This window comes from Elgaria multicarinata, chromosome 1 (assembly GCF_023053635.1).
Source record: "Elgaria multicarinata webbii isolate HBS135686 ecotype San Diego chromosome 1, rElgMul1.1.pri, whole genome shotgun sequence".
In the NCBI taxonomy this organism is placed as follows: domain Eukaryota; kingdom Metazoa; phylum Chordata; class Lepidosauria; order Squamata; family Anguidae; genus Elgaria; species Elgaria multicarinata.
This window is the reverse complement of record NC_086171.1, coordinates 9,294,974-9,321,724: the sequence shown is the minus strand read 5'-3', so window position 1 is coordinate 9,321,724 and position 26,751 is coordinate 9,294,974. Positions and strand designations below refer to the sequence as shown.

The 26,751-nt window shown below is 47.0% G+C and overlaps 1 protein-coding gene across 1 annotated transcript in view; it reads left to right on the top strand.

The window, feature by feature from the left end:
• The window catches only part of MINDY4 (MINDY lysine 48 deubiquitinase 4), a 135,062-nt gene that overhangs the window by 76,209 nt on the left and 32,102 nt on the right, over positions 1 to 26,751 (top strand). Inside the window, exons 10-13 of the mRNA XM_063123214.1 lie at positions 4,220 to 4,321; positions 8,072 to 8,135; positions 10,871 to 10,936; positions 14,786 to 14,853. Coding sequence (XP_062979284.1) covers positions 4,220 to 4,321; positions 8,072 to 8,135; positions 10,871 to 10,936; positions 14,786 to 14,853 — 300 coding nt within the window. The remainder of the gene's footprint in view (positions 1 to 4,219; positions 4,322 to 8,071; positions 8,136 to 10,870; positions 10,937 to 14,785; positions 14,854 to 26,751) is intronic.

Sequence of the window (26,751 nt, the reverse complement as noted above, 5' to 3'; positions counted from 1 at the left end):
GCCGCAAATGTGTTTGCGAAGAGATGTCCATGACACAGCCACGTGCACTCCTCAGGGAGTTAGGGCTGGCTGCCGCTCCCGCCTTGAGGATACGACAAGTGAGCGGTCTGGGTTTGGGGCTTTATTAATTAAACAAAATCCTAGGCCTGTAATTTGGGGATGTGGAAGGATGCTTCCGAGGAAAGGAACGGTATTCCATAGGGCAGATCTGCCCCACAGAATAATATCACCTGGCCCCATATAATTGCCCGTCCCCTGGGAAGCATCCTGCGCTGACAGTCAGGTAGCGCTAATGGCATTGCGCTAGTGCACGGGCAAGCCACCTGTGGCCCTCCAGATTTTTCAGCCTACAACTCCCATCAGCCCTTGCCAGCCTATCCAGTGGTGAGGCATCACGGCCAAAACCAGTTGCCCTCTTCTGCACTAGCAGAAACCAACGCTGGTGCAATGAGAAGAGTAAGGCCTAGGATGGGCAGGCAGCCATTCTGGAGAGATGTTACCTTGCTCTGAGGGGTCCTCCGTGAAGTACCACCCTGCCCAGTGCTCCGGAGAGCCCTCCAAGCCCAAATGCCTCGTAGCAAACAAAAAGAAAAGAAATACCCCCCCCCATGTACATTGTTCTAAATCTGAATCTTTGGTGCTTTCAAAGAGGACGCCATTTGAATTTCAAGAAACAGCAAACGACAGCCTGAGATACCAGAATGTTAAATGTTCCCATCACTGGCCAAAAAAAGATCTAATGATTTAAGAAGACTAAACAACAAATCAAAGCAACCAACATGAAAGCAAAGGCTTTGGTGTTATTCAACTGCCTTTGGGATAAGGCGGCGAACGGAGAACTTTCTTCCTTCTCCGTTGAAGGGCGTTGGACATTTGGGCAAACAGAGAAGAGGAACTGATTTCCTCTGCCACCCACAGCCAATCTGGATGTCTCTTGAGAGCACTTGCATGCATAATATGTCAAATGTCATAGGGTTCAAATCAAAAGCCCTAAAGGCCAAACACCCATTTCCCCCACACCCGGGGTGTTGAACTTTGTTCAGTCCCAGGGCTGAATTCTATTTCGGAGCTGCTCTCGGGGGCCACATTCCTGTGCTGGACAGGACCTGTGCATGCACAGTTACAAGATGGGGAATACTTGGCTCAGCAATACTACAAAAAAGAAGGATCTTGGAATTGTTGTAGATCACAAGCTGAATATGAGCCAACAGTGCGGTATGGCTGCAAGAAAGGCCAATGCTATTTTGGGCTGCATTAATAGAAGTAGAGCTTCCAAATCATATGAGGTACTGGTTCCTCTCTATTCAGCCCTGGTTAGGCTTCATCTAGAGTATTGCATCCAGTTCTGGGCTCCACAATTCAAGAAGGACGCAGACAAGCTGGAGCGTGTTCGGAGGAGGGAAATGAGGATGACGAGGGGTCTGGGAACAAAGCCCTATGAAGAGAGACTGAAAGAACTGGGCATGTTTAGCCTGGAAAAGAGAAGATTGAGGGGAGACATGATAGCACTCTTCAAGTACTTAAAAGGTTGTCACACAGAGGAGGGCCAGGATCTCTTCTCGATCATCCCAGAGTGCAGGACACGGAATAATGGGCTCAAGTTACAGGAAGCCGGATTCCGGCTGGACATCAGGAAAAACATTCTGTTAGAGCAGTACAACAATGGAACCAGTTATCTAGGGAGGTTGTGGTCTCTCCCACACTAGAGGCATTCAAGAGGCAGCTGGACAACCATCTGTCAGGGATGCTTTAGGGTGGATTCCTGCACTGAGCAGGGGGTTGAACTCGATGGCCTTGTAGGTCCCTTCCAACTCTGCTATTCTATGATTCTATGAAATGCAAAAGCAGTGGAGCCAAAAGCCAAGGGGGCAACTCCAAAAGACCAAAATTACCAGCATAGTTTAGCTTAAAGCTCTTACAGCCAGTAGCCTTAGGAGAGGTCTCCTCGAATGAGGAAGAAAAGGCACAAAAGCCAGGAAAAAACCACCAAATGATCCGGAGAAGGGGTGTATCCATGTGATGGTTCCATTTGTAGAGGCTGATTGGGACCGACGGCTGGATTCAGACCACGGGCCTGAGAGTTTCCACCCCTGCCATACACCATGAACCACAGGAAACGCAGATTGGAAGAACAGGCCTGGGAGAAGAGTTGCCTTCCATCGAAGGTCTTCCGATCCCAGGGCTTTTAGAATTGTCCTCTGTTGACCCAACACCCTAGCCCATGAGGCTGTGCTCTCTGGACCCACAAAACCTGCTGGGCTCTAAACCATTCACATTGCTTGCTATTACCTGCCAGGACCAGATATTTTTGAAGCCACAAATTGGTACCCTACCAAGACACACGAAGGTTTTGTTAGTTTGTTTTGTTATACATGTATGTATTGCATTTATATCCCAACCTTCTTCTCAGACGCTGTCTCTGCCCCACCCTCCCTCCGTTTTATCCCCACAACAACCTTGTGAGGTAGGCTGAGCGGTAGTGGCTGGCCCAAGGTTATCCAGATGAGGTTCATGGCTGAGGGAGGATTTGAACCCAGGCCTCTCCAGTCATCATCCCAACTCTCAGGCTCTGATTTGAGGGACCCCCAAACTAAAAAAATAAAAATGCAAGCAAATAAGCCAAGTGGGTGATTTTCCACAGCCTGTAGGCCTTATATGATTTGTCTGCCCCTTTTTAGCAACAAGCGGGTTGTGTGAGTGAGGCTTGCTGCTTGCATAGGTGTTGATATGAGTAGGCCTTGATTCACATTTGAATAGTATAAAAGACTACAATCCCGTGCATGTTTAAACAGTAAAAAAAAGTCCTACAATTCCCAGCATGCTTCAGCCACCCTGGAGCATGCTGGGAGTTGTAGGACTTTTTTTTACTGTCTTAACATGCATAGGATTGTGCTTTGAATGTAATAGTGGACAGCAGTTGAGTCTGAGGCTCATGTCCGTGTCCCACTACACCAGCCGTCCTCAACCTGGGGCGCTCCAGATGTGTTGGACTGCATCTCCCAGAATGCCCCAGCCAGCTGGCTGGGGCATTCTGGGAGTTGTAGTCCAACACATCTGGAGCGCCCCAGGTTGAGGATGGCTGCACTACACGTAAGACCTGAGATCGCAACTCAAGGGACATTGTGAATGGGAAACATGGTCTGCACGGAGTTATTCCTCAATTTGAGTTTCACTCTGTGTGTATATTAGATTCCAGAGGCTCAGTGATACGCTGAACGTTGCGGTTGGAGTGGGGGGTTAGCACATAAAACCTTCATTTCTAATTCCTACGGAGATATTTATAATGGTGTAACAGTCCAACATTTTCAACAACGTCCAAAGCAAAATTTCCAAGCTAAAAAGGCATAAGAGGCCCATTACTTTTTTTCCCTTTAATGTCCATTAATTTCATTTTTGTTTTTCTTTCCCCCTCAGCCTGTCTGTAAAATGTCCCTCTTGAGGTAGCTTCTGCCCCACCCCCTAAGTACATTCTCTTATATCCTGCACAACTCACTCTCCAGGGCGGAACCATTTCTCAATATTTGGCCCAAAATGGCCTTTTCCTATTGTCATCCGATGACTTCTGCTTTTAACCTTTATGCCACGCTGAGTGCTTCCACTCCCACCCATCAGCTATTTCCAGACAGCTGCCATCAGCCCTGCCTGGTCACTGCTTCTTCGGCCTCTCTCCTTTATGAAAACCAACCATCCTTATTTTAAAAAGAAAGTGTTAATCTTTGAACTGAAAATCCAAAATGCAAAGGGCCTTGAGAATAAGGTGTCCAGGCCCAAGGATGGTGAGGATCCCCAACCGTTCCTAGGGGCTGTTCACGCAACACCCTAATCCATGTCCCCTGGTTGAGTGTGGGTTGTTGTTGAACCGTGGGTTGTTAGCTGAACTGTGGGTTAGCGTGTTTTCTAAACCCAGGACATTTCCCATATGGTGGTGTGTTAACCAAGCAGTGCGGCTTATTGACCACCTTGAACAACCCAACAACAAACCGTGGGTTCTCAAGGTGGCTTGTCCAAGAAAAATAAGCCACCATGCATGGTTAACAAGCTGCCCATTGGAAAATATCCTGCACCTTATCTTTAAAGCAGGAGTGTTGAACCCCTTTCAGCCCGACAGCCGAATTCCATTTCGGAAAAGGTCTCGGGGGCTGCATTCCATTTCGTGATGGAAGCCTCATACATCCCTACACTGATGTCTGGTGTTTCTTTATTTGTCTTGACATGGCAGGTGCATCCAGACCTCAGAAGCTCACCGAACCAAATGCCTTACTTTGGCTCTGGCCAGCATTTTATGGCGTGCCGGCAGCAGCGAGAAAGCCGTGGTTGCCTTGTAAGTGAGGGGGGTGCATTGTTAAAAAATATCTCGCAGAGTTTCCAAACAAACGTGCCATTCCACCCACCTTACCACCATTTGGCTTCCTTCTCTTCAGCTTAGTGAGATTGATCTGGTGGCAGGGTCAGATCTCCCCACCTGAAGGGCTTCCATTCCAGAGGATGGATTCCCCAAACTTCGTGCTGACCACACAAAGGGGACTCAATGAACCAATATGTCCTGGGGTTTCCCCATTCCATCAGAAGTTATCAGGGTATGAGAAGCTGCTTTGTACTAACTAGTGCTGGGCTGAAAATTTCAACCATTCCATTTTTGATGTTTCATGGGGGAGGGGGAGAAAGAAAACTTGGGCAAAAGAGGCTGGGAGAGGTGAGAATCCTGGAACATTTTCTCCTTGGGGAGGGGGACAGCGTTTCCACATACTTTTAAAAATGTAGCCAGTTGTTGAGAGGTCTTCTTTCATTCTTTCTATTTTTTTCAAAACACCCTTGGCATTTTCAGAAGCCCAGGAGTTCTTCCTGAGTGCTTATTGGAGAGGGAGAGGTCACATGGGCCATGGCTAGACCAGGCCTAGGGTGACCCTATGAAAAGGAGGACAGGGCTCCTGTATCTTTAACATTTGCATAGAAAAGGGAATTTCAGCAGGTGTCATTTGTATAGATGGAGAACCTGGTGAAATTCTCTCTTCTTCACAGCAGTTAAAGGTGCAGGAGCTATACTAGAGTGACCAGATTTAAAAGAGGGCAGGGCACCTGCAACTTTAACTGTTGTGATGAAGAGGAAATTTCCCCAGGTTCCCCATCTATACAAATGACTCCTGCTGAAATTTCCTTTTCAGTACAACTAGGATGACCATATGAAAAGGAGGACAGGGCTCCTGTATCTTTAACAGTTGCATAGAAAAGGGAATTTCAGCAGGTGTCAATTGAAGAGGGTGAAATTCCCTCTTCATCACAACAGTTAAAGCTACACTAGCTATAGTAGAGTGGCCAGATACAAAAGAGGGCAGGGCTTCTGCAGCTTTAACTGTTGTGATGAAGAGGGAATTTCACCCTCTTCAATTAACACCTGCTGAAATTCCCTTTTCTACATTACAGTTAAAGATACAGGAGCTCTGTCCTCCTTTTCATATGGTCACCCTAACCAGGCCTATATCCTGGGATTGTCCCGGGGTCATCCCTGTTCATGTAAATGGCACACAGGGGATCCAGGGATCAGCCAGGAACGACCGCAGGACGACCCCAGGATGTAGGCCTGGTCTAGCCATGGCCATGGTCTCCAAGAGGCATTCACTAAGAACTGCTAGGTTCCTCCAAATGATGAAGGAAGAGGGGTGGAGTTTTTTGGGGGGGAAACCCTAAAAAAATATATAGAAAGAAGCCCCTTTTGCAACAAGCTACACTTAAAAAAGGGATGTTTAAACCCTGGCCTTCTCTCCCCAAGGAGAAAAATTCTCTGAAATTTCTTCCCTCCCGGTGAAAGAGGCAGAAAAAACAATGCCTCTTTTCCAGGGAAAGTTCCCGAAAGTAGGGGGCAGGATTTCGCCCAGCGCTAGTACTGAGCTAGGCCATTTGCTCTCTCTGCTCTGACTGGCAGTCACCATTGAAGGTTTCAGGCAAAGGATCTCTCAGCCCTGTTGGCCGGCAGCTAGAGGCATCCATTGTGGGGTAATCTGGCCATTTTTCGGCTTGCCCGATGTCTGCAGCGCCCCTAACTCAGCTTACGTTTTCGAGTCCAACTGCCAGTTTTTCTTGAGATCCGGGACTTTTTCCGGGGTTTTAACATGAGCATAAGTAGACATTTGTGTAAATTATGCATTTGTGCAAATAGCCACCTAAATTTGCATGGACTGCAGGAATTGCGGCTGCGATTTGCGCAAAATTCCATTTACACAAATAAAATAATAATAATGGAGAACCCAGGAACTGGCCTGACTCGATGCAGATCGAGTCGGACCAGGTCGTGGGAAAGACGGCCGAAATCCAGGGGGCCGAGCTGATGAAAAGTCAGTGAGCTTAACCCCCTGGAGGGATTTCTCCCAACATCCCCACTGAGAGCCTCTTAAAGGGAGATGCCAGGCTCAGGATCTGGGACTTTTGGTACAGTGACCGTAGCTCCGTGGTACAACACAGCTTCCATCCCCAGACGGAGACAAATTCAGACAAGACTGTTAGCGGGTGGTTCATCTGTCCAGCGAGGTGATGTTTGCTCTGTCCTGGACGGGGTTGCACTCTCCCTAAAGGATCGGGTCCGTAGTTTGGGGGTGCTCTTAGATCCAGAACTGTCACTTGAGGCACAGGTGAACTCAGTGGCAAAGAGCACCTTTTATCAGCTTAGGCTGATATACCAACTGCACCCTTATCTGGACAGAGATAGCCTAGCTACAGTTATCCATGCTCTGATAACCTCTCGTTTGGATTACTGCAATGCGTTATACGTGGGGCTGCCTTTGAAAACGGTCCAGAAACTTCAACTGGTACAAAACAGGGCAGCATGGTAACTAACAGGGACTGGCCGACGAGACCACATCACGCCAGTCCTTTTCCAGCTTCATTGGCTGACAGTCCAGGTCCGGGCCCAATTCAAAGTGCTGGTATTAACATTTAAAGCCCTAAATGGCTTGGGGCCAGGCTATCTGAAGGAACGCCTCCTCCTATATGTACCTGCCCAGACCCTAAGGTCATCCTCAGGGGTCCTTCTCCACGAGCCCCTGCCAAAGGAAGTGAGGCAGGTGGCTACCAGGAGGAGGGCCTTCTCAGCTGTGGCACCCCAGCTGTGGAATGAGCTCCCTAAGGAGGTTCGCTTGGCACCTACATTATATGCTTTTAGACGCCAGGTGAAGACCTTTTTATTCTCCCAGCATTTTAACAGTCTATAAATAAATTTTAACTTGGTGTTTTAAATTTGTAATTTTGCATTGCTGCTGTTTTTATCTTGGTTGAGCTTTTATATTGTATTTTATATTATGGTTTTATACTGTTGTTTTATACTTTGAATGTTTTTAATTTTTGTGAACCGCCCAGAGAGCTCCGGCTGTTGGGCGGTATAGAAATGTAATAAATAAATAAATAAATAAATAAGCACTGAAACGCCTCTCTCAGTGAAGGAACACAACACATGGGCAGAGCTCCTGTTTTGCATGCACAAAGGCCCAGGTTCAATCCTTGGCATCTCCAATTGAAAGGATTGGATAGCAGTTTATAGGAAACAGCCCTGCCTGTATTGCTGCCAGCCAGAACAGACAATAGTAGGTTAGATGGACAAATCATTTGACCTGGCAAAAGGCAGCTTCCTGTGATCTGTACAGATTTATCACTAAGCAATGAAACCCTTCGCAAGGATATAACTGTTGCCTTATACTCATTTGGAACAACGGTGGTTCCTGTAATCTAGCAGATGTCTGGGGTCTTGGCCAGAGGGTCTTTCTCATCCCTGTTCCCAGAGATCCATCTTCAGAAAAAATCAGAGGGACCGAAGGCACAGAAGCCCAAGCTAAAGGCCAAAGTGTACGAAGTAGTCTCTTTGGAATCTCTTGCAAAAGAGCAGCCTTCCTCAACCTGGGGCGCTCCAGATGTGTTGGACTACAACTCCCAGAATGCCCCAGCCGCTGGCTGGGGCATTCTGGGAGATGCAGTCCAACACATCTGGAGCGCCCCAGGTTGAGGAAGGCTGCAATAGAGGATGTGGGGGGTCATCACCATTTGCTCTTTCCTTTCTCCACCTGTTTTGCTTCTCTGCCTTTCTTAGGAGTTCAGGAACGCAGCAGTTCACTCCCGCTGGCAAATACAAAGCAGATGGGATCTTGGAAACGGTACTGTTCAACCTCGACTGTTATTATTCTTCGTATACGTTTTTGCCATTTCTCACGTAGTGTAAATAGCGTAGATAAGGTGGCCTGTGTTCCATTTTGCACATGTGGAATTTGCAATCTCTTGGGCGTCATTTGGATTCCTGAGAATCCCAGCTATCCATCAAACAATAAAAGCATCCTTTCAGCCTTTAATGGTGGTAGAGAAGAACAGAAAATGGGTGGTCAGTATCTGGCAACTGGCAAGAAACCAGAGCAGGTTTCAACAAGTCTTCGGGCATAGCCATCTACGGTTACTTAAAGACTCGCGGACCTCTGGTTTGCGTATGTGTAAAGTGTGTCTGGTGTACTCTCAAAAAGAATGCAAAAGGAGAAACTAGTTCTCCAAAGTACCAGCAATGAAAATGTAATGCCGGCCAATACGTTTTGGAACTGAGGGCACCTTTTGTATTGAGGACAGAATGGTTTGTATTAATGTTTGGGTTTTAGAAGTCTTTAAAACGATAGCTTTATTCTTCATTCTCAAATAGTTTTACATTTGAGATGTTTTAGACAGCAATCCTATGGCCCTTAGACAATGGGCATGTCTACACCACACGGGGTTGCGGGAAGGAGTGGGGAGGATCTCACGGTATTATGCTCACGAGATCCTCCCCCTCAGTCTACACGTGACACGTGACGTCCCGGGAGGATGGAGGATGTCGCACCCGCCATTTTTTTTAAAAAAAATATGAAGATGAGTGCTCGAGCACTTGAACGAAAAAGAGTTTTCTTTAAAAAATATATATTCCTGCTCCCCCCACCCCACCCCCGATGGGCACAGAGCTCCTGAAGAACTCCTTGCCCCGTGCCTGAGTCCTAGCTCCTCGTGGTTACTCATGAGGAGCCACGATAAAACTGCAACGGTGGGCCACACCTCCCGTGATCTTGGGATCATCCCAAGACCGCAGGGGAAAACATAATTAAAGGGTAGGGCTATATCCCGGGGAAAGGGAGGAATCATCCCTTCCTGCTCCCGGGATCCCCCAGTGCATCATGTGGACATACGGGCGATCCCGGGGTGATCCCTAGGATATCACCCCGTGTAGACATGCCCAGTGTCTGGGGGTGGTGGGTGGGAATAAGATTGTTTGTTTTCCTCATTTTAACGTGTAGAAAGGGCTCTGTGCTCAGAGTCCAGAAGCTGCACCCCCTGCTCCCTCCCTATCATAGCCGGTGCGAAGTGAATCGTGCTGGCTCCCTAAACCTGAGTGCGGAGACAGGGGAAAGGGGGCAGTCCCGGGGGTGGGGATAGAAAGAGACCGGGGAAGCTGCCTTCCACAGCTTCCTATACACAACCCACCTTCCTTCCCTCCCGCTCAGAACCACTGCAGCTAGATGGGCAAAATCGCCCATCTAGCAAAAAATGCAAGGCGGCTGGAGCACGGAGACAAGGCCGTCCTGCACAAGGATACTTGGCAGCTTCCAACTTTAGAGGCTGCTAACTATCATGGCAAGGATTGTGCCCTCATTCATTTAAACGATCTTGCGTAGATTTTTGTTTACACGTTTTGTCTTCGTTTATAACCTTGTGTCGATTGCTCCCCTAAAGAAGGATCCTACGGTCCTGAAACACGTAGGATTAAATTTTCATTGTCGGCTCTTTTGAGAACTAGTTTCTCTTTCTTTGCATTCTCCCTTTCGGTTTTCGTTGCAGTGGAATCCCACCACGCAGTTCCTGAAGGGGAGAGAGCCCATCCTATCTTCCCTCCATCTAGGCTCCCTCCTCCCCCAGGGAAGGAAGAGGACGTAACTACAGATTACACCCCAGTGGGTGTAATGGAGCCCCAGGGCCAACTTTTCTTTTATAAAACGTTGAGATCAGGAATGCCCGTTACTCACGATTGTGCTTATGGGGCGTAGTTAGCCCCCCCAAACTGACGAGGCTGCTCTTTGGTTAAAGAACATCACCCTCCCCCCACCTCCCAAAAAAGACTGCAGGAGAAGTAGCACGGGGGTGGGGAACACAAGAACAGAGACAAGAACGGGGTGGTGCTGAACTGGAAAGATCATTCTTGTGGAATAAACATCATAAAATATACAACATATTTCAATTAAAGTCTGCCTCGGGAGCAGCAGAGTTCTGTGTTCTATGTCCTCAAAGAAGTTCCATTGGCTTGCCAAGACCTCTCCCTGTCCCTCTCCCAGCTTCTGGCGACCAGTCGGTGTTCCTATGAATGCGCAACGTTTACACGGCTTGGGACCACAATACCTGACGGAACGCCTCTCCCCACATGAACCTACCCGTACACTGCGCTGAACATCTAAGGTCCTCCTCCGAGTGCCTACTCCGAGGGAAGCTCGGAGGATGGCAACAAGGGAGAGGGCCTTTTCGGTGGTGGCCCCCCAATTATGGAATGATCTTCCCGATGAGGTTCGCCTGACGCCAACATGGTTATCTTTTCGGCGCCAGGTCAAGACCTTTCTCTTCTCCCAGGCATTTAAGAGCATTTAACAACATATGCTAAGTTGGTTTGTTTTTTAATGAACCCCAGAACTGTCGTTGTTTAAAATGGATACTGTTTTACACTGTTGTTTTTATATTTTTGATGGTTTTAAATTCGTATACTTTTTAACATTCACTGTTTTAACTTTTGTAAACCGCCCAGAGAGCTTCGGCTATGAGGCGGTATATAAATTTAATAAATAAATAAATAAAAATTTTGCATCAGTGTCATCCTCTGATCTTCCCTTCACAGCTTATGTTGCACTTCCTCACAAAATATGAAGACCTGCTGATGTTTCTGCAACAACATATCCATCAGGTATGGAGCTGGCCCAGGAAATGGGCGTCCTTGTTCAATTCTCTGTTGCTTTGTTGGTACAGAAAATTGCCCAAGTGATTTGTCTCTCTCTGTGTGTGTGTGTGTGTGTGTGTGTGTGTGTGTGTGTGTTTTAGAACATTTCTTTCTTTCCTTTCAGTTTATATATTAAATTCACAGGACAATGTTATCAAATGTTGATAATGTGCAAAGGATAATGTGCAAAGAACTCCAAAATTTTACAGCTTATAATCAGCTTTGACTGTGAAGTGCTCCCATGCATCCTGCTTTAATTGTGCTTTAAAGCCAAAAGAATCGACCTATTTTGCTACCTCTTTAGGAGCGAATCATTTGTTGTTCTCCGAGCGGCCACTGGGGGCGCAGGAGGAGGATTTGATATGTTTAAAGTACAAATTTAACCAATGCTTACATCTGTGTATGTTTTAAAGATAAAGACGTCAACATTGGCACAGTAATAGATATTAAGGAGAGCTTTAAGCATACCAAATTTGAATCGGATTGGGTCATCCGTTGATTTTTTTTAATGGTTTTTTTACATTTCCCCCCTTAAACGCTTTTCCTGGTATGCAAAGGATCTTAGGAGCACTGCCACCCAGGGTGTGATTTAGCTAACAACAACAACAACAGCTTTACGCTGTAGGGCAGTGGTTCCCAAAGTGGGCGGTACTGCCCCCTTGGGGGCGGTGGGATTGCATAAGAGGCAAGGGGGCAGCAGGGGGGTGTTCGAGGTGGTCTTTTCCGAGAAGCGCCTCTCCTGAAGGTCTTAAAACCCAGGGACATTTTTATGGGAGAAGGTAGTTTGGTCCCAAGCCATATAGGGGAAGAATCCACACGTGTATTAATACCATTTAAGAAGAGTCCTTTTAACGGTGAATTGAAATGTTTCAAACACACCAAAATGCTAATGAAGAGACATACCCTGCTTGGTGTGCCCCGCCACGCAGGCTGCAAAACCGAGACATTCGCTCTCTTTCCCCTCCCTCCCTCGGCAAGCCTGTGGCGGGTGCTTCCCATTTAAAGGGGCTGCGCACAGTACGGCCCCTTTTTCATTCTCAGCTCCTCCGCCTGGCCGCTGCTCAGCCCAGGTGCCCAGACCAGCAGGATCCAGAGGAGCATGAAGAATTTACAGATTAGTGAGGTACTCTACCCTAGTTACTAAATGTGATATCTAATATTCTTTGACTAATATTCTTTGACAATATTCTAATGACTATCAGACTTTGAAAAGATGCTGTCACTTAATCAAGTTCATCCATTATGTTTAATTGAATAAACTAAAAAAAAAATGGATTTTGAATAAATATTCAATTAATTGTTACTGTTTTGAATTTTATTGTTATTTTCCTTAGTGGGTCGTTGAAAACCGCTATTCTGAATAATTATTTTTATAGTGTAGGGTAGGGGGGCGCTGGGCATGAGTTTGTGGAACCAAGGGGGCGGTGACCTGAAAAAGTTTGGGAACCACTGCTGTAGGGGATAATTTGAGGGAAACAGGTACGTGGGATGAAGCCTTCGGCCTCAGTCCTCACCAACAGAGCTTATCTGCTCAGACATAAGAAGTAGGGGTGTACACAGACCCCCCGCTCCGCCCCGCGGGCCGATCCGAAAATTTCGGATCGGCCCGCACCGCTCCGCCCATACTCCACTCCTCTTCACCGCGGAGCTCCGGCTCCGAATCAGAGCTCCGCAGTGGAGGGGAGTGGCACCAGGTAAGGCCAGGAGAGGAGGGCGGGGGGGGGTTTACCGGGTCCTGCCGCCGTCGCCGCCCGTGCGGCAACGGCGGCAGAGCCCGGTAAGGGACCAAGGGAGAGGGGGGCCTTACCTGCGTCCGTCCGCGGTCCCTCGGCTTCTTCAATTGAGCCCGCGGTTCAACCAGGAAGTCTGGGCCACAAGTGCGGCCTAGACTTCCTGGTTGAACCGCGGGCTCAATTGAAGAAGCCGAGGGACCGCGGACGGACGCAGGTAAGGGAGAGGAGGGGGGGTTACCGGGCCCTGCCGCTGTCGCCGCATGGGCGACAGTGACAGCGGCAGGGCCCGGTAAACCCCACTTACCTTTCTGGCGGAGCTCCGGATCGAGGCGAAGGATCCGCCTTCACCTCGATCCTCTTCGCCACGCTCCGCCGGCCCCCCAATCCTCTTCGCCTCCGCCTTAAGGGCAGGCGAAGCCCCCCGCTCCGCTCCTGCTTCTCCGGTTCGAGGAGAAGCGGAGCACATCCCTAATAAGAAGGCTCTTTGGCCTAGTGATCAATGCAAAAAGCCGATCAGGCAGCACTGCTGTGCTTGGACCGTATAACTTACTGCAGATGGTGTTTGGGGAAGGTGGTTGAAGGATTGCATATTTGAATGCTCCCCTGTGAGGAAAACAAATCCCTGCAGAGAGAAAGAGATACAATTTTATTTCAGTGGCCATGAGCCATAACAGAAATACAGCGCAAAGATAAAATTATATCACTCTTGAACGATGCATTTATAAAGTCAGAACTCATTATTAACGTGAGTTAAGAAAGAAGGTAAGATTCACAGTCAGCTAGCATGCAGAGCCAAGGTTTTGTTTCCTGGCTTTTAATCTCCGAACATAGAAAACTAGTATCTCATGGAGACGTCTAAGCTAATTTTCTGGCTGCAGGAATGGTTGTCTGATTTATTTTATTTTTTACATGGGGAAATTTTCAAAAATCCAGCCCCCTTCCGCAGACACGTGGGATGCAGTCCAGGAGTGGGTTTATCACATGACTTGCTGTTTGTGGATTTATTCCTTTTTATGTATTTATATAGTTTATCAGACAGGCTAGTTCCAAGATATTTGGACGGAGGGTCGTATGCAACATGGCATCTGAACCTCTGGGTTAAAAACACATGGTTTGGCCATTCCTGGACTTTCCAGCTATGGGACCTCAGTAGCAGGACAAGAACAGACCCTGGAGAACAGCTGCCAATGAAAGTAATGACTGTATTCAACTGGTAGCTTTGGGGACCAGAGGGATAAGGAATCATAGAATCATAGAATACCAGAGTTGGAAGGGGCCTACAAGGCCATTGAGTCCAACCCCCTGCTCCATGCAGAAATCCACCCTAAAGCATCCCTGACAGATGCTTGTCCATCCAGCTGGTGATCCAACAGCTGGTGTTGGATTACAACTTCCATCAGCCCCAGCAAGCATGGCCAACGGTCAGGGATGATGGGAGTTGTAGACCCAAAAGCTCTGGAGGACCAGAGGTTCTCCATCGTCCCTTGCTCTAAACAACACTCAGGGTGTGCGGCACTAAAATCAGTCGCGGTTGAAATGGTTAGCAAGTGTTCAGTGTGGGCATTCTTAGTTTGGAAAGGCGGAAGAGAAATATTTTAAATATAAGCCTAATAGGTGATGGCCAGGAATTTGGAGAGCTTTAAAAGAGGGTTAGATAAATTCCTGGAGGAGAAGGCTATCAGTGGCTGCTAGTGCTGATAGCTCTGTGCTACCTCCAGTATTCGAGGCAATAAGCCTGTGTGCACCAGTTGCTGGGGAACATGGTGGGAGGGTGCTGTTACACCATGTCCTGCTTTGCTGGCTGACAGCTGGTTGGCCACTGCGTGAACAAGTGCTGGACTAGATGGACCCTTGGTCTGATCCAGCATGGCTCTTCTTAGGTTCTTACTTGAGGGTTTCCCATGGGCAGTTAGTTGGCTACTGTGTGAACAGAATGCTGAACTGGATGGACTCTTGGTCTCCTTGTGTTCGTAAATAAATACATTTGGGGTTCTGAACGCTTGTTTTGAAAGGGGTACCTTCCCATCATGACTCAACACCACGTCGTTTTTCCTTCCCCTTCCATTCTTCCCTTCCCCTCCAGTTCGAAGCCGGTCCATATGGTTGCATTCTTCTGACTTTATCTGTGATATTATCAAGGTCCATCGATCAGTGAGTACATTTGCATTTCTTTCTGAAAGGCGGCATTGGTTCCTAAATCCCTCAGATATCTTTGCAAGATGTACGGCATGGCCAATGTTCAAAACGTGTTCTAGCTGGCCATAGATGAAATTCCTCAGGGTAGGATTTCTCGGAAACTGGCTGTCCTGAACCTCCCCCCATTGCGCAACACACGTCCATAGTCATAGTTGCGGTACCAGATGCGCACAGGTAATGTACGTGATTCCTGCTGTCTGCATGTGCAAGGAGCATTCGTATGTTCTTGAAGAACCCGGCTCCTCTAAATTGCTCACACATGGAGTCTGTGGTTAAGGGGTGCGGTGCAAGCTATGCGCTTGATCAGTGTACATCTATTCCAAGAACAAGGTGTGTTTTGACACTTAGGCCGTTGCTAGACCATGGGTTAGCACGGTGTTAGGCCCGTGCTCATCCCTGTGCGTCCAGATGATGCAAAGGGGATCCCGGCCCCAGCCAGGATTCGAGCCGCCCTGGCACCGCGCTAACAGGAACAGGTTCTTCCTGCGGTCCCGGCCTCAGGTCGGGCTGAGGCCAGGACCGCGGGCATGTGGACTGCTCCACCACTTTTCCCGGCTACCGCACTTACGCACGAGTACCTGGGAAAAGCGGCAGACGGGCCGCAGCGCTCCCGCCGCCACTGAGTCCCCGGTATCCATTTCCCACCCACCCCCATGTCCCCGGCCTGTGATGGCCTCTGCCGCCGAGTCCCCAGGCGGGGGACATGGCAGTGCTGGCCATCACAGGCTGGGAACTCGGCGGCAGAGGCCATCACAGGCCGGGGACATGGGGGGGCGGGAAACGGAGGCCGGGGACATGGGGGGAATTGCGGGCGGGGGACTGGACATCGTGGGGGGGGCGGGGGGAAGGAGAACGTGCTGGGGGACTGGACATCGCGGGGGGGGCGGGGGGGAAGGAGAACGGGCCGGGGGACTGGACATCACGGGGGCGGGGGGGAAGGAGAACGGGCCGGAGGACTGGACATCGTGGGGGGGCGGGGGGGAAGGAGAACAGGCCGGGGGACTGGACATCGTGGGGGGGCGGGGGGGAAGGCGAACGGGACGGGGAGGGGAGAAGGAGACTTTAAAAAAAAAAAAAACTACCTACCTGTCCTGGCTCCTGCGCTGCTGCTGCCTATTTTTTTTAAAAAAAAAATGGCGGCCGTGCCGGCTCTCCTCCAGAGCTCGTCGCGGCTCCCGTCTGGATAAGGGTGAGATCTCGTGTTATTCCTAACGCAAGATCTCTCCTCCTCTCCTCCGGATTATCAGTTAGGTCTAGCAAGGCCCTTAGATGAAGGCAACTCCAGGAAGTTCTTCACAACACATTTTCGATTTCATTTCCTCGACATACATCTCAGCTGTCTAGATGTAAAGTTGCAGTGGGGGGAGGCTAGTCCTGAATATTTACCTGTGTAAACTGCAAGATGACAAAACTAAAGCATTAAGAGCTAATAAATGAATAAAACTCAACGTCCTTTATCATGGAGTTTTCAATAAATGTTTGCATTTTTTAAAAAAAATAATCCCTGGTTGCACACCCTAATGAAATGTACTGCGTACCACTATGGAGGCACCCGAGTGGGTTTGTTCCGAAGATGATATTTGAACCAGGGACTCCACATTCTTGGTGACAACGTCACCTTCCGAGAAACCCGGCAGGCGAAAAGTCATTCGCTCGGGAGCGGAAGCAAATGACTTTTCGGTGAGAAGGAGCAACCGGGAGATCTAAACTGCTCCAATTCTTATCTTCTGTTGATGTTGTGCAAGCTTGATGAATTTAGCCCTTATCACTCAGGAGAATGAAATGTGGATTTTCTTCCGCGGGGCCAGGCCGGGCAGCTGTTTAAAAGAGCGGCCTGTACCTTCTTCTTAAGGGCATTTTAATTACTGCTATCAGCATCTTCCCCTTATGATTAGACAAGTGACAGAAGATAGATTCCCTTGGCGTTTCTTCTGTGAGGAAATGCGTACCACCGAGCCTCTGGTACAGGCATTGTGAGGGGTAACCATTCAACATCGAGGAGTGCTGAAAAGGCACGGGAAGCCAACACAAACAGGAGAGTCGAAGCGTGTTCGTTTTTGATGTTTTATAAGCAGCGTGGGAACCGTGGCAATCCTGGTCCCTTTGCAACCGGGCCTCCTGCCTCTGATGCTGGGGGCAGCCCTCAGGACTTGTCGCCATGGACAGCCTTCTCCTCCGTGAATTTGTCTAATCCCTCTTTAAAACCGTCCAAACGGATGGGACGTCACTAAATCTTGTGGTAGTGAGTTCCATAGTTTAACTCTGCGCTTAGGGAAGAAGTCCTCCCTTTGATCAGTCCTGAACCTCTCACCACTCAGCTTCCTGGGATGACTCCATTGGGGTCTGGTATTATGAGAAAGGCAGAATAGCGACTCCCTACCCACATTCAACACACCATGCATCATTTTGTTTACCTCTGCCATATCTCCCCGTCTTCTCCTCCCCCCCCCCCAGCTGTTGTAACATTTCCTTGTAGGGGAGTTGCTTTAGCCCCTTCATCATTTTGGTGGTCATTAGCCCAACCCTCTGCTCAATCCAGGATACAGCTAAAGTGGACACCCAGCTTCTGCTTAAATATCTTCAGCGAAGGCAAAAAGAACTACCCAACCCCGACATTGTTTTCCACTGTGAAATAGCTCTTCCAGTCGAGGCCGGTGACTGATGTCAGTGGGGTGGGGAATCCACTCTAGGTTTCAAGAAGAGCCGGCCGGAACTCTAAAGGAGGTATTCAAGATGCTCTTTTAGAGTTCTGACTGAAAGCCGGGGGCGGATTCGCCGCCACACTGACGTCAGAACCACCAGCCTCCACTGGTTTCTCCTACTTTTTCACCCAAATCTGTTTCCTTGCAATGACCTCTCGTCCAGCCCTGGGGAGCAACAGAGAACAGATTGGCTCCATCTTCCAGAACAAGTTGGAAGGACCCAAGTCGTTAATGAAGACAGGAGGACAAGGTTGTGATCACCCTGGGTCTGTGACTCCAGAGAACTCTCTCCTGACCTCCTGTATTTGCTTTGAACGTGGTTCCCACGTGGATGAAAGCATGTTTTGAATCAAGATACCCATCACAACTTGGAGTCTTCAAAAAACTCTTGAAGCTTTTTAACTTTTTCTCTCTGAAGTGGTTTTCTCCCCCCCCCTTTTTTTTTTTTTAAGAGGATGAAGAAAACAATGGCTGGTGTTCTTTAAGTTTAATAATAATAATAATAATAATAATAATAATAATAATATATATCATTTTTTAAAAAAGAAAGAAAACAATAGCAGTTAGAAAAAGCTCAGAGTCTCAGGAACATTGAAGGTCAAGGAGAAAGCTGTTTGGTCCATTAAAACGAATCTATTATAATCCATGGAAAACGTGATTCAGGCTAATTACCTCGATTTCAGAACTCAATTCTCCAGACCTGTGCAGCCTCTCTTACCTTCCTGAAAATATGTCCACCTCCCTCTCGAACTGAGCTGGGCTGGAATTGCAAAGCATAGGGGCTTGCTCTTCCCTCTAACCTATGCTTGTTTGTAGCACAGCAGTGCGCAAATGGCCTCTCCAAATTCTCCCCTTTATTTGTGGACAGACAATTTGAAGGAACAATTTGATCGAATTTCTCCAGGGCGAGGATAAATTCTCCGGCAGTTTAAGAACATAAGAACCTAAGAAGTGCCCTGATGCTGGATCAGACCAAGGGTCCATCTAGTCCAGCACTCTGTCCACACAGTGGCCAACCAGCCATCGGCCAGAGATGAACAAGCAGGACATGATGCAACAGCACCCTCCTGCCCATGTTCCCCAGCAACTGGTGCACACAGGCTTACTGCCTCGAATACTGGAGATAGCACACAACCATCAGGGCTAGTAGCCATTGATAGCTTTCGCCTCCAGGAATTTATCCAACCCCCTCTTAAAGCCATCCAGATTGGTGGCCACCACTACATCTTGTGCCAACACAAACAGGAGAGTCGAAGTGTGTTCGTTTTTGATGTTTTATAAGCAGCGTGGGAACCGTGGCAATCCTGGTCCCTTTGCAACCGGGCCTCCTGCCTCTGATGCTGGGGGCAGCCCTCAGGATTTGTCGCCATGGATAGCCTTCTCCTCTGTGAATTTGTCTAATCCCTCTTTAAAACCGTCCAAACGGGTGGGACGTCACTAAATCTTGTGGTAGTGAGTTCCATAATTTAACTATGCACTGTGTGAAGAAGTCCTTCCTTTTATTTGTCCTGGATCTCCCACCAATCAGTTTCATGGGATGACCAAGGGTTATTATTTATTTATTTATTTATTTATATAGCACCAACAATGTACTTGGTGCTGTACAAAATATACAAATAAAACAGCGATACCCTGCCTAGAGGCTTACAATCTAAAATCACATTAAAACACGTGAAGGGCAGAAGGGATTCACAAAGCAGAAATAAGAGAATAATCGTAGTAATAAGAACAGTAGATCAAGCTAAAATACCAAAAGCTATTGAAAACAAATGAGTTTTCAAACGTGTTTTAAAATCTACAATGGAACTCGTGGTACGTAGTTGCTCGGGAAGAGCATTCCAAGCAAATGGGGCAGCCAAAGAGAATGGGCGAAGCCGGGCAAGAGAGATAGAGACTCTTGGGCAGGAGAGCAACATAGCATTTGAAGAACGGAGGGTACGAGGGGGATGGTAGAGTGAAACGAGAGAGGAAAGATAAGAAGGTGCAAGACCATGACATGCTTTAAATGTCAGCAAAAGAAGCTTATATTGAATTTTATATGTAATCGGAAGCCAATGGAGAGATTTCAACAAAGGAGAAATATGGTCAAAGCGACGAGCCAAGAAAATAATCTTGGCTGCAGAATGGTGGCGAGAGACCGAAGAGGAGAGAGGAGCATAAGGAAGACCAGTCAAGAGAAGATTACAAAAGTCCAAACGGGAGATAACTAATGCATGGACAAGGGTCTTAGCAGAAGATTCAGATAAGAACGGACGGATCCTAGCAATGTTATATAGGAAAAAACGGCAGGACTTGGCTACGGCCTCGATATGTGAGGAGAAAGAAAGTGAAGAATCAAAAATGAAGCCAAGACTACGAGCTTCTTCCACTGGATAAAGTGTGACATTATTAACAGTAACAAAGAATGAAGAGTGAGTGGACAGTTTAAATCACCCAGGATGAGGGTAGGAGAATTATCAGAAAGAAAAAAGGTTAACCAAGAGTCAAAGTCAGAGATAAATTTTGACGCTGGACCAGGAAGACGATAGATAACTGCAACTCGCAGCCGTAATGGAGTGAAAAGTCTCACCAAATGAGCTTCAAAAGAGGAATAGCAGTGAAAAGGAGGAGCAGAAACAGGCTGAAACCAGCATACGCTGGACAATAGAAGACCCACACCGCCCCCATACCCCTCGGAATGACTGGTGTGAGAGAAGGAGAGTCCTCCAAAGGAGAGGGCAGCATTAATAGCAGTATCATGGGCAGGGAGCCAGGTTTCAGTAAGAGCAAGAAAATGCAAGGATCGCGAGAGAAATAGATCGTGAATGGCAACAGCCTTGGGGGCAATAGATCGACAGTTCCATAAAGAACAGAAAAGGGTAACTGAGAGGAAGGAAGACATTGGATTGGGACTAGATTAGAAGAGGCAAAAGAAGAGGCAAAAGAAGGGTTGTTGTTGTGAGGATAAGGGTAAATTGTGAGGATAAGGGTAAATTGGAGTTGTAATGTATTGTTGGTTAAAATAAAAAAAGGAAAGATGTATCAATAGGTAGAACTAAGTGAGACACACAAGAAGTTAGATGGAAGAGGAAGTCAGGGACACAGACTTTGATTGAAGGAATACTCACCCAATCAGGAGGTGACACAGCAGGCAGTGACTCAGCACTCTCAGAAGTCAGTCAGGGCTGGAGAGAAGTTAGTTAAAAGCTATGTTTGTTTGAGGCAATAAAAGTTTTATTTTTATATAATACTGCATTCCTCATTTGCAACAAACCTATCTTTGAAATATGGTAAGAGGGGACGGTTTGGGAGGGAAGACTAGCAAAACTGTTTTCGCCATGTTTAGTTTTAAGCGACGCTGAAGCATCCAGGCTGCGATCCTAGCCTGAACGTCAGAAGAAACTAGTAAATACTAGGGTTCAAAATACTAGGGTTCTAGTATTTTGAGAGAGGGAGAAAAACGTCTCCCTTTCCACGTTCTCCATACCATGCATCATTTTGTACACCTCTATCATGTCTCCCCTTAGCCTCCTTTTTTCCAAGCTAAACAATCCTAGTTGATGTAACCTTCCCTTGTAGGAGAGATGCTCCAGCCGCTTAATCATTTCAGTTGCTCTTTTCTGCACTTTTTCCAGCTCTATAGATCTCGCCACTGACAGGGGTTATAGCCTAGCTTCTTTCTTTTCTTCATGCTGCCACCACAAGTGGCAACAGCATTAACTGCGTTGATCTACTGGCCGCCATTTTGCATCCGCCACAATGCAGGCGTGAGTGGGACAGTGTTACATCCAGCTTCAGGGTAAAGGTGGAGCAACTGCTGTGTCTAAACTTTTGTCCAGTTTCCTGGAAGTTTTCTTTTACCGTGAAAGAGACGTCCACCGTTCTGCCTCATTTTCAGGGTGTTTTATACTTTATTTTTGTGGTGATTTTGAGCTTACCTCATCACGGCGAGGTGGCTGAGGGGCTGCACCTCCCCTCCCCCTCCTGCAGTGCTGAAAATAAAAATAAAAAAAATAAAAATGGCACCTGGAGCGGCTAGGAAGCACCAAACGGGTCAAAGAAATCTTCAAAATGGCTGCTATGGGTGCCATTTTGTTTTAAAATTATGTTTTTCCAATTTGGGGTCAGGGGTCAGGGGCCACACGCGGCCTGCGGCCTACATGTCTCACGACCCTGATCTTGACGAGGCAGATAGAGGAAAAGTAACATCCAAAACAGCCTTCAGACAGATGAAGATCACTTAGACGTATGTGTATCATCTTCTGGCTTCCGGGTGTTTATGCCTGTTAAACCAAGGCCTCAGCTTGACCTATGGGTCTAGCGTGACGGAGGGGTGAGGATCTTGCAATATTTTCCTCACGAGATCTCCCCCTCTGTTTACATGTGGTGCGCGACGACCTTGTAGGGAGAGGATGTCATGGTCGCCATTTATTTTTTTGTTAAAGTAGAAGAGCGCACGAACGCTCATGCGCAAAAGGTAGGGTTTTTTATTTTAAATTAATTTCCCCGCTCCCCCTACCCCACCCCCAATGGGCGCAGAACTCCGGAGGACCTCTGCGCCCTGTGCTCCGGTCCCAGCTCCTCGCGAGGAACCGGGACAAACCACGACGCCCACACACACGTTCCACGGTCTCAGGATCAGCAAGAAGGGGAGGGTGAGATCCCGGGACAAGGGAGGGATCATCCCTCCCTGCTCCCGGGATCCCCTGTGCATCATAGTCCCAGTGCTCTTCAACATTTTTATTAATGATTTGGATGAGGAGGTGCAGGGAACGCTTATCAAATTTGCAGATGACACAAAATTGGGTGGGATAGCTAATACCCTGGAAGACAGAAACAAACTTCAAAGTGATCTTGATAGGCTGGAGTGCTGGGCTGAAAACAACAGAATGAAATTTAATAAGTATAAATGCGAAGTTCTACATCTAGGAAATAGAAACCAAATGCGCAGTTACAAGATGGGGGATACTTGGTTCAGCAATACTACAAACGAGAAGGATCTTGGAACTGTTGTAGCTAGATTCACAAGCTGAATATGAGCCAACAGTATGATATGGCTGCAAGAAAGGCAAATGCTATTTTGGGCTGCATTAATAGAAGTATAGCTTCCAAATCACGTACTGGTTCCTCTCTATTCGGCCCTGGTTAGGCCTCATCTAGAGTATTGCGTCCAGTTCTGGGCTCCACAATTCAAGAAGGATGCAGATAAGCTGGAGCGTGTTCAGAGGAGGGCTGCTAGGATGATCAGGGGTCTGGAAACAAAGCCCTATGAAGAGAGACTGAAAGAATTGGGCATGTTTAGCCTGGAGAAGAGAAGATGGAGGGGAGACATGATAGCACTCTTCAAATACTTGAAAGGTTGTCACACAGAGGAGGGCCAGGATCTCTTCTCGATCCTCCCAAAGTGCAGGACACGGAATAACGGGCTCAAGTTAAAGGAAGCCAGATCCCAGCTGGACATCAGGAAAAACGTCTTGACTGTTAGAGCAGTATGACAATGGAACCAGTTACCTAGGGAGGTTGTGGGCTCTCCCACCCTAGAGGCCTTCAAGAAGCAGCTGGACAACCATCTGGCAGGGATGCTTTAGGGTGGATTCCTGCATTGAGCAGGGGGTTGGACTCGATAGCCTTGTAGGCCCCTTCCAGCTCTGCTATTCTATGATTCTATGATTCTATGTGGATGCATAGGGACGATCCCAGGGATCGCCCCGGGATTTCACCCCGTCTAGCTATGGCCCACGTCTGCCCATGGCGCCCCCAAAAAAGGAACCTTCCTTTCTGCGATCCCTTTCCTAGATCCTCCCTTGCAATCATTTCAGACTTCCCTCCGTCCCCCCTCCTTCCTAACCCATGTTCTATTTCTGTAGCCAACCCGTAATTGCGCGTTTGGTTAATGTTAATGGTCTGTTGCCATGAAGGAGGGGTGTGAGGTCACCCATGGAGTATTACGGCTTGGCCGCTTGGATAGGAGCTGTGTGTGTATGTGTGTGTGAGAGAGAGCCAGACCTCACTTTAAACACACATATGTGATGTATTTATATTTTAAGTGGCAAATACCAGGCAGATCTGCAATTAAAACGGGCCTGGGGGGCGGGGAGTTTGCATGTCAGCATTTTCCACTGAAGGAAGCTGCTAGACATTAGCTTTCGGTTAATGTCATGGCAGGCTTTAGAGGTTAGGTCAGCCCCCCTCTCTTTTGTCCTTCCGCTAGCAGGCAAATCCTTTTTTTAAAAAATAATACTATTCAGACAGGCCTCAGAACTATTCTCGGGGTCTCTAGGTGTGTGGCTAATGCAATGTTGTGCTTGGAAACGGGATTAAACTCCCTAACATGTCGTACAGCGTGGGCGTCTACTGTATCTAGATGGATTCTATTTTGTTTTGACCAACAGGACTCTTGCTACTTGCTCTGTGAGTCTCTTACAGAAATAGCTGGTTGAAGGCTGTATTTATTTATTTATTTATTTATTTTATTACATTTATATACCGCCCCACAGCCGAAGCTCTCTGGGCGGTTTACAACAATTAAAAATAGTAAACATTAAAAGTATACAAAATTTAAAAACCATTAAAAACATAAAAAACAGTATAAAAACAGTATCCATTTAAAAACAACAATTCTGTGGTCCATTAAAAACAAACTTAGTGTTGTTAAATGCTGTTAAAATGCTTGGGAGAAGAGAAAAGTCTTGACCTGGCGCCGAAAAGATAACAACGTTGGCGCCAGGTGAGCCTCATCGGGAAGATCATTCCACAGTCGGGGGGCCACCACCGAAAAGGCCCTCTCCCTTGTTGCCATCCTCTGAGCTTCCCTCGGAGTAGGCACTCAGAGGAGGACCTTAGATGTTGAGCGCAGTGTACGGGTAGGTTCATGTCGGGAGAGGCGTTCTATCAGGTATTACGGTCCCAAGCCATGTATCCCTGTGAAGTAATGGTAACGAGTATTGGTCCATTTGAAGTTTTTTTTTTTCTTGGCTAAGAAAGAGGCAAAAGAAGTTCTTCTGTTAAGACTGAATGGCAAGATTTGATATCCTCGGCAGTTCAATTCTCTTCTTCTTTTTGGCATTCAACTTCAAAGCGGGCGCAGAGGGACTAACTATCTAAAAACTATTCAGTGTGGTGTAGTGACTAGAGTGTCGGACTGGGAGTCAGAAGATCCGGGTTCTATTCCCCACTCGACCATTGAAACCCAATGGGTGACTTTGGGCCAGTCACAGACTCTCAGTCCAACCCACCTCACAGGGTTGTTGTTGTGAGTATAAAGTGGCGAGGAGGAAGAGAATTATGTACGCTGCCTTGGGTTCCTTGCAGGAAGAAAGCCAGGATACAAATGCAATAATAAATAAATAAATAAGCATTTTCACTGGCCCGTATAAATGCTCTACTATCTGTCTTTCTAAAGAGGAGATTCAATAAGGATACTTCATTGCAACCTTGTTCCTGCGGTTCAGGTTATCTCTAGAGTGTAATGCATGTTTTATTATATTGCAATTGCAATTGGGATATTAGGAAAGAACTGATGTTGGCTAAGTTTCCTGGGAGAAACAATCTGTTTTATGCATCTTATTTATTTATTTATTACATTTCTATACAGCTCAATAGCCGGAGCTCTCTGGGCGGTTCACAAAAATCAAAAACATTCAAAGTATAAAACAACAGTATAAAACCATAATATAAAATACAATATAAAAGCTCAACCAGATAAAAACAGCAGCAATGCAAAATTACAAATTTGAAACACCGAGTTAAAATTTATTTATAGACTGTTAAAATGCTGGGAGAATAAAATGTCATGGCAGTCATGGCATTACTGTTTAGCCGACATCATTCCTGTATTTCTGTAAAAGTTGATACGGTGGGGGTTTTCCCCCTGTTGCAGTTAAGTTCAGAGCTCAGTCAAGGTGTTTGTTTATTTTCATTTTCTCCACATGGATGATACACTGTTCTGTATGTCTTTGAATATATATTTCATTGCTCTCCCTCCCTCCCTCCCTCTCTCTCTCTCTCTCTATTGCATACCTTGCTTTTCATGGACAGCAATAAACAGATTTGGATTTAGCAGGCCTTTGGCATGCTAAGGCATGCTAAATCCAAATCTGGCCCTGGTTAGGCCTCATCTAGAGTATTGCGTCCGGTTCTGGGCTCCACAATTCAAGAAGGACGCAGACAAGCTGGAGCGTGTTCAGAGGAGGGCAAGCAGGTTGATCAGGGGTCTGGAAACAAAGTCCTGTGAAGAGAGACTGAAAGAACTGGGCATGTTTAGCCTGGAGAAGAGAAGATTGAGGGGAGACATGATAGCACTCTTCAAATACTTACAAGGTTGTCACACAGAGGAGGGCCAGGATCTCTTCTCGATCCTCCCAGAGTGCAGGACACGGAATAACGGGCTCAAGTTAAAGGAAGCCAGATTCCGGCTGGACATCAGGAAAAACTTCCTGACTGTTAGAGCAGTACGACAATGGAATCAGTTACCTGGGGAGGTGGTGGGCTCTCCCACACTCGAGGCCTTCAAGAGGCAGCTGGACAACCATCTGTCAGGGATGCTTTAGGGTGGATTCCTGCATTGAGCAGAGGAGTTGGACTCGATGGCCTTGTAGGCCCCTTCCAACTCTGCGATTCTATGATTCTATGTAAGCTGGCCTGTTTTTTGTTTTGTTTTAATTGGCTGGTGCTATTATTTCTTGTATTGCACTTTTCAATTATTAATTTTTATTTATTTATTTATTTATTTATTACATTTCTATACCGCCCCATAGCCGAAGCTCTCTGAGCAGTTTACAAAAGTTAAAAACAGTAAACATTAAAAAAAAAAGTATACAAAATTTAAAAACCATCAGGAACATGAAAACAACAGTATAAAAACAACAGTATCCATTTAAAAACAACAGTTGTGTTAATACTATGTTTTAATAAAGATTTTCTTTTCATTTCATTGATAGCTGCCTTGAGTTCCTTTTTTGGGGGCAGTTTGATTTATTGTATAAGTACAATAAATCAGTCAGTGGCATGTGGAGAAACAATCATTTGGCTCTGATCTTGCAAGACACTCTGAGAAACATTCTTTGCAAAGCCTACAGAATCTCTTATCTTGAATGTTTGTAAGAAAACCTTGGCCAAAGCGTAGGACAGTGGTGAAGCAGGTCCACTGTCCAGTGCACTCCATGAAGAGAGC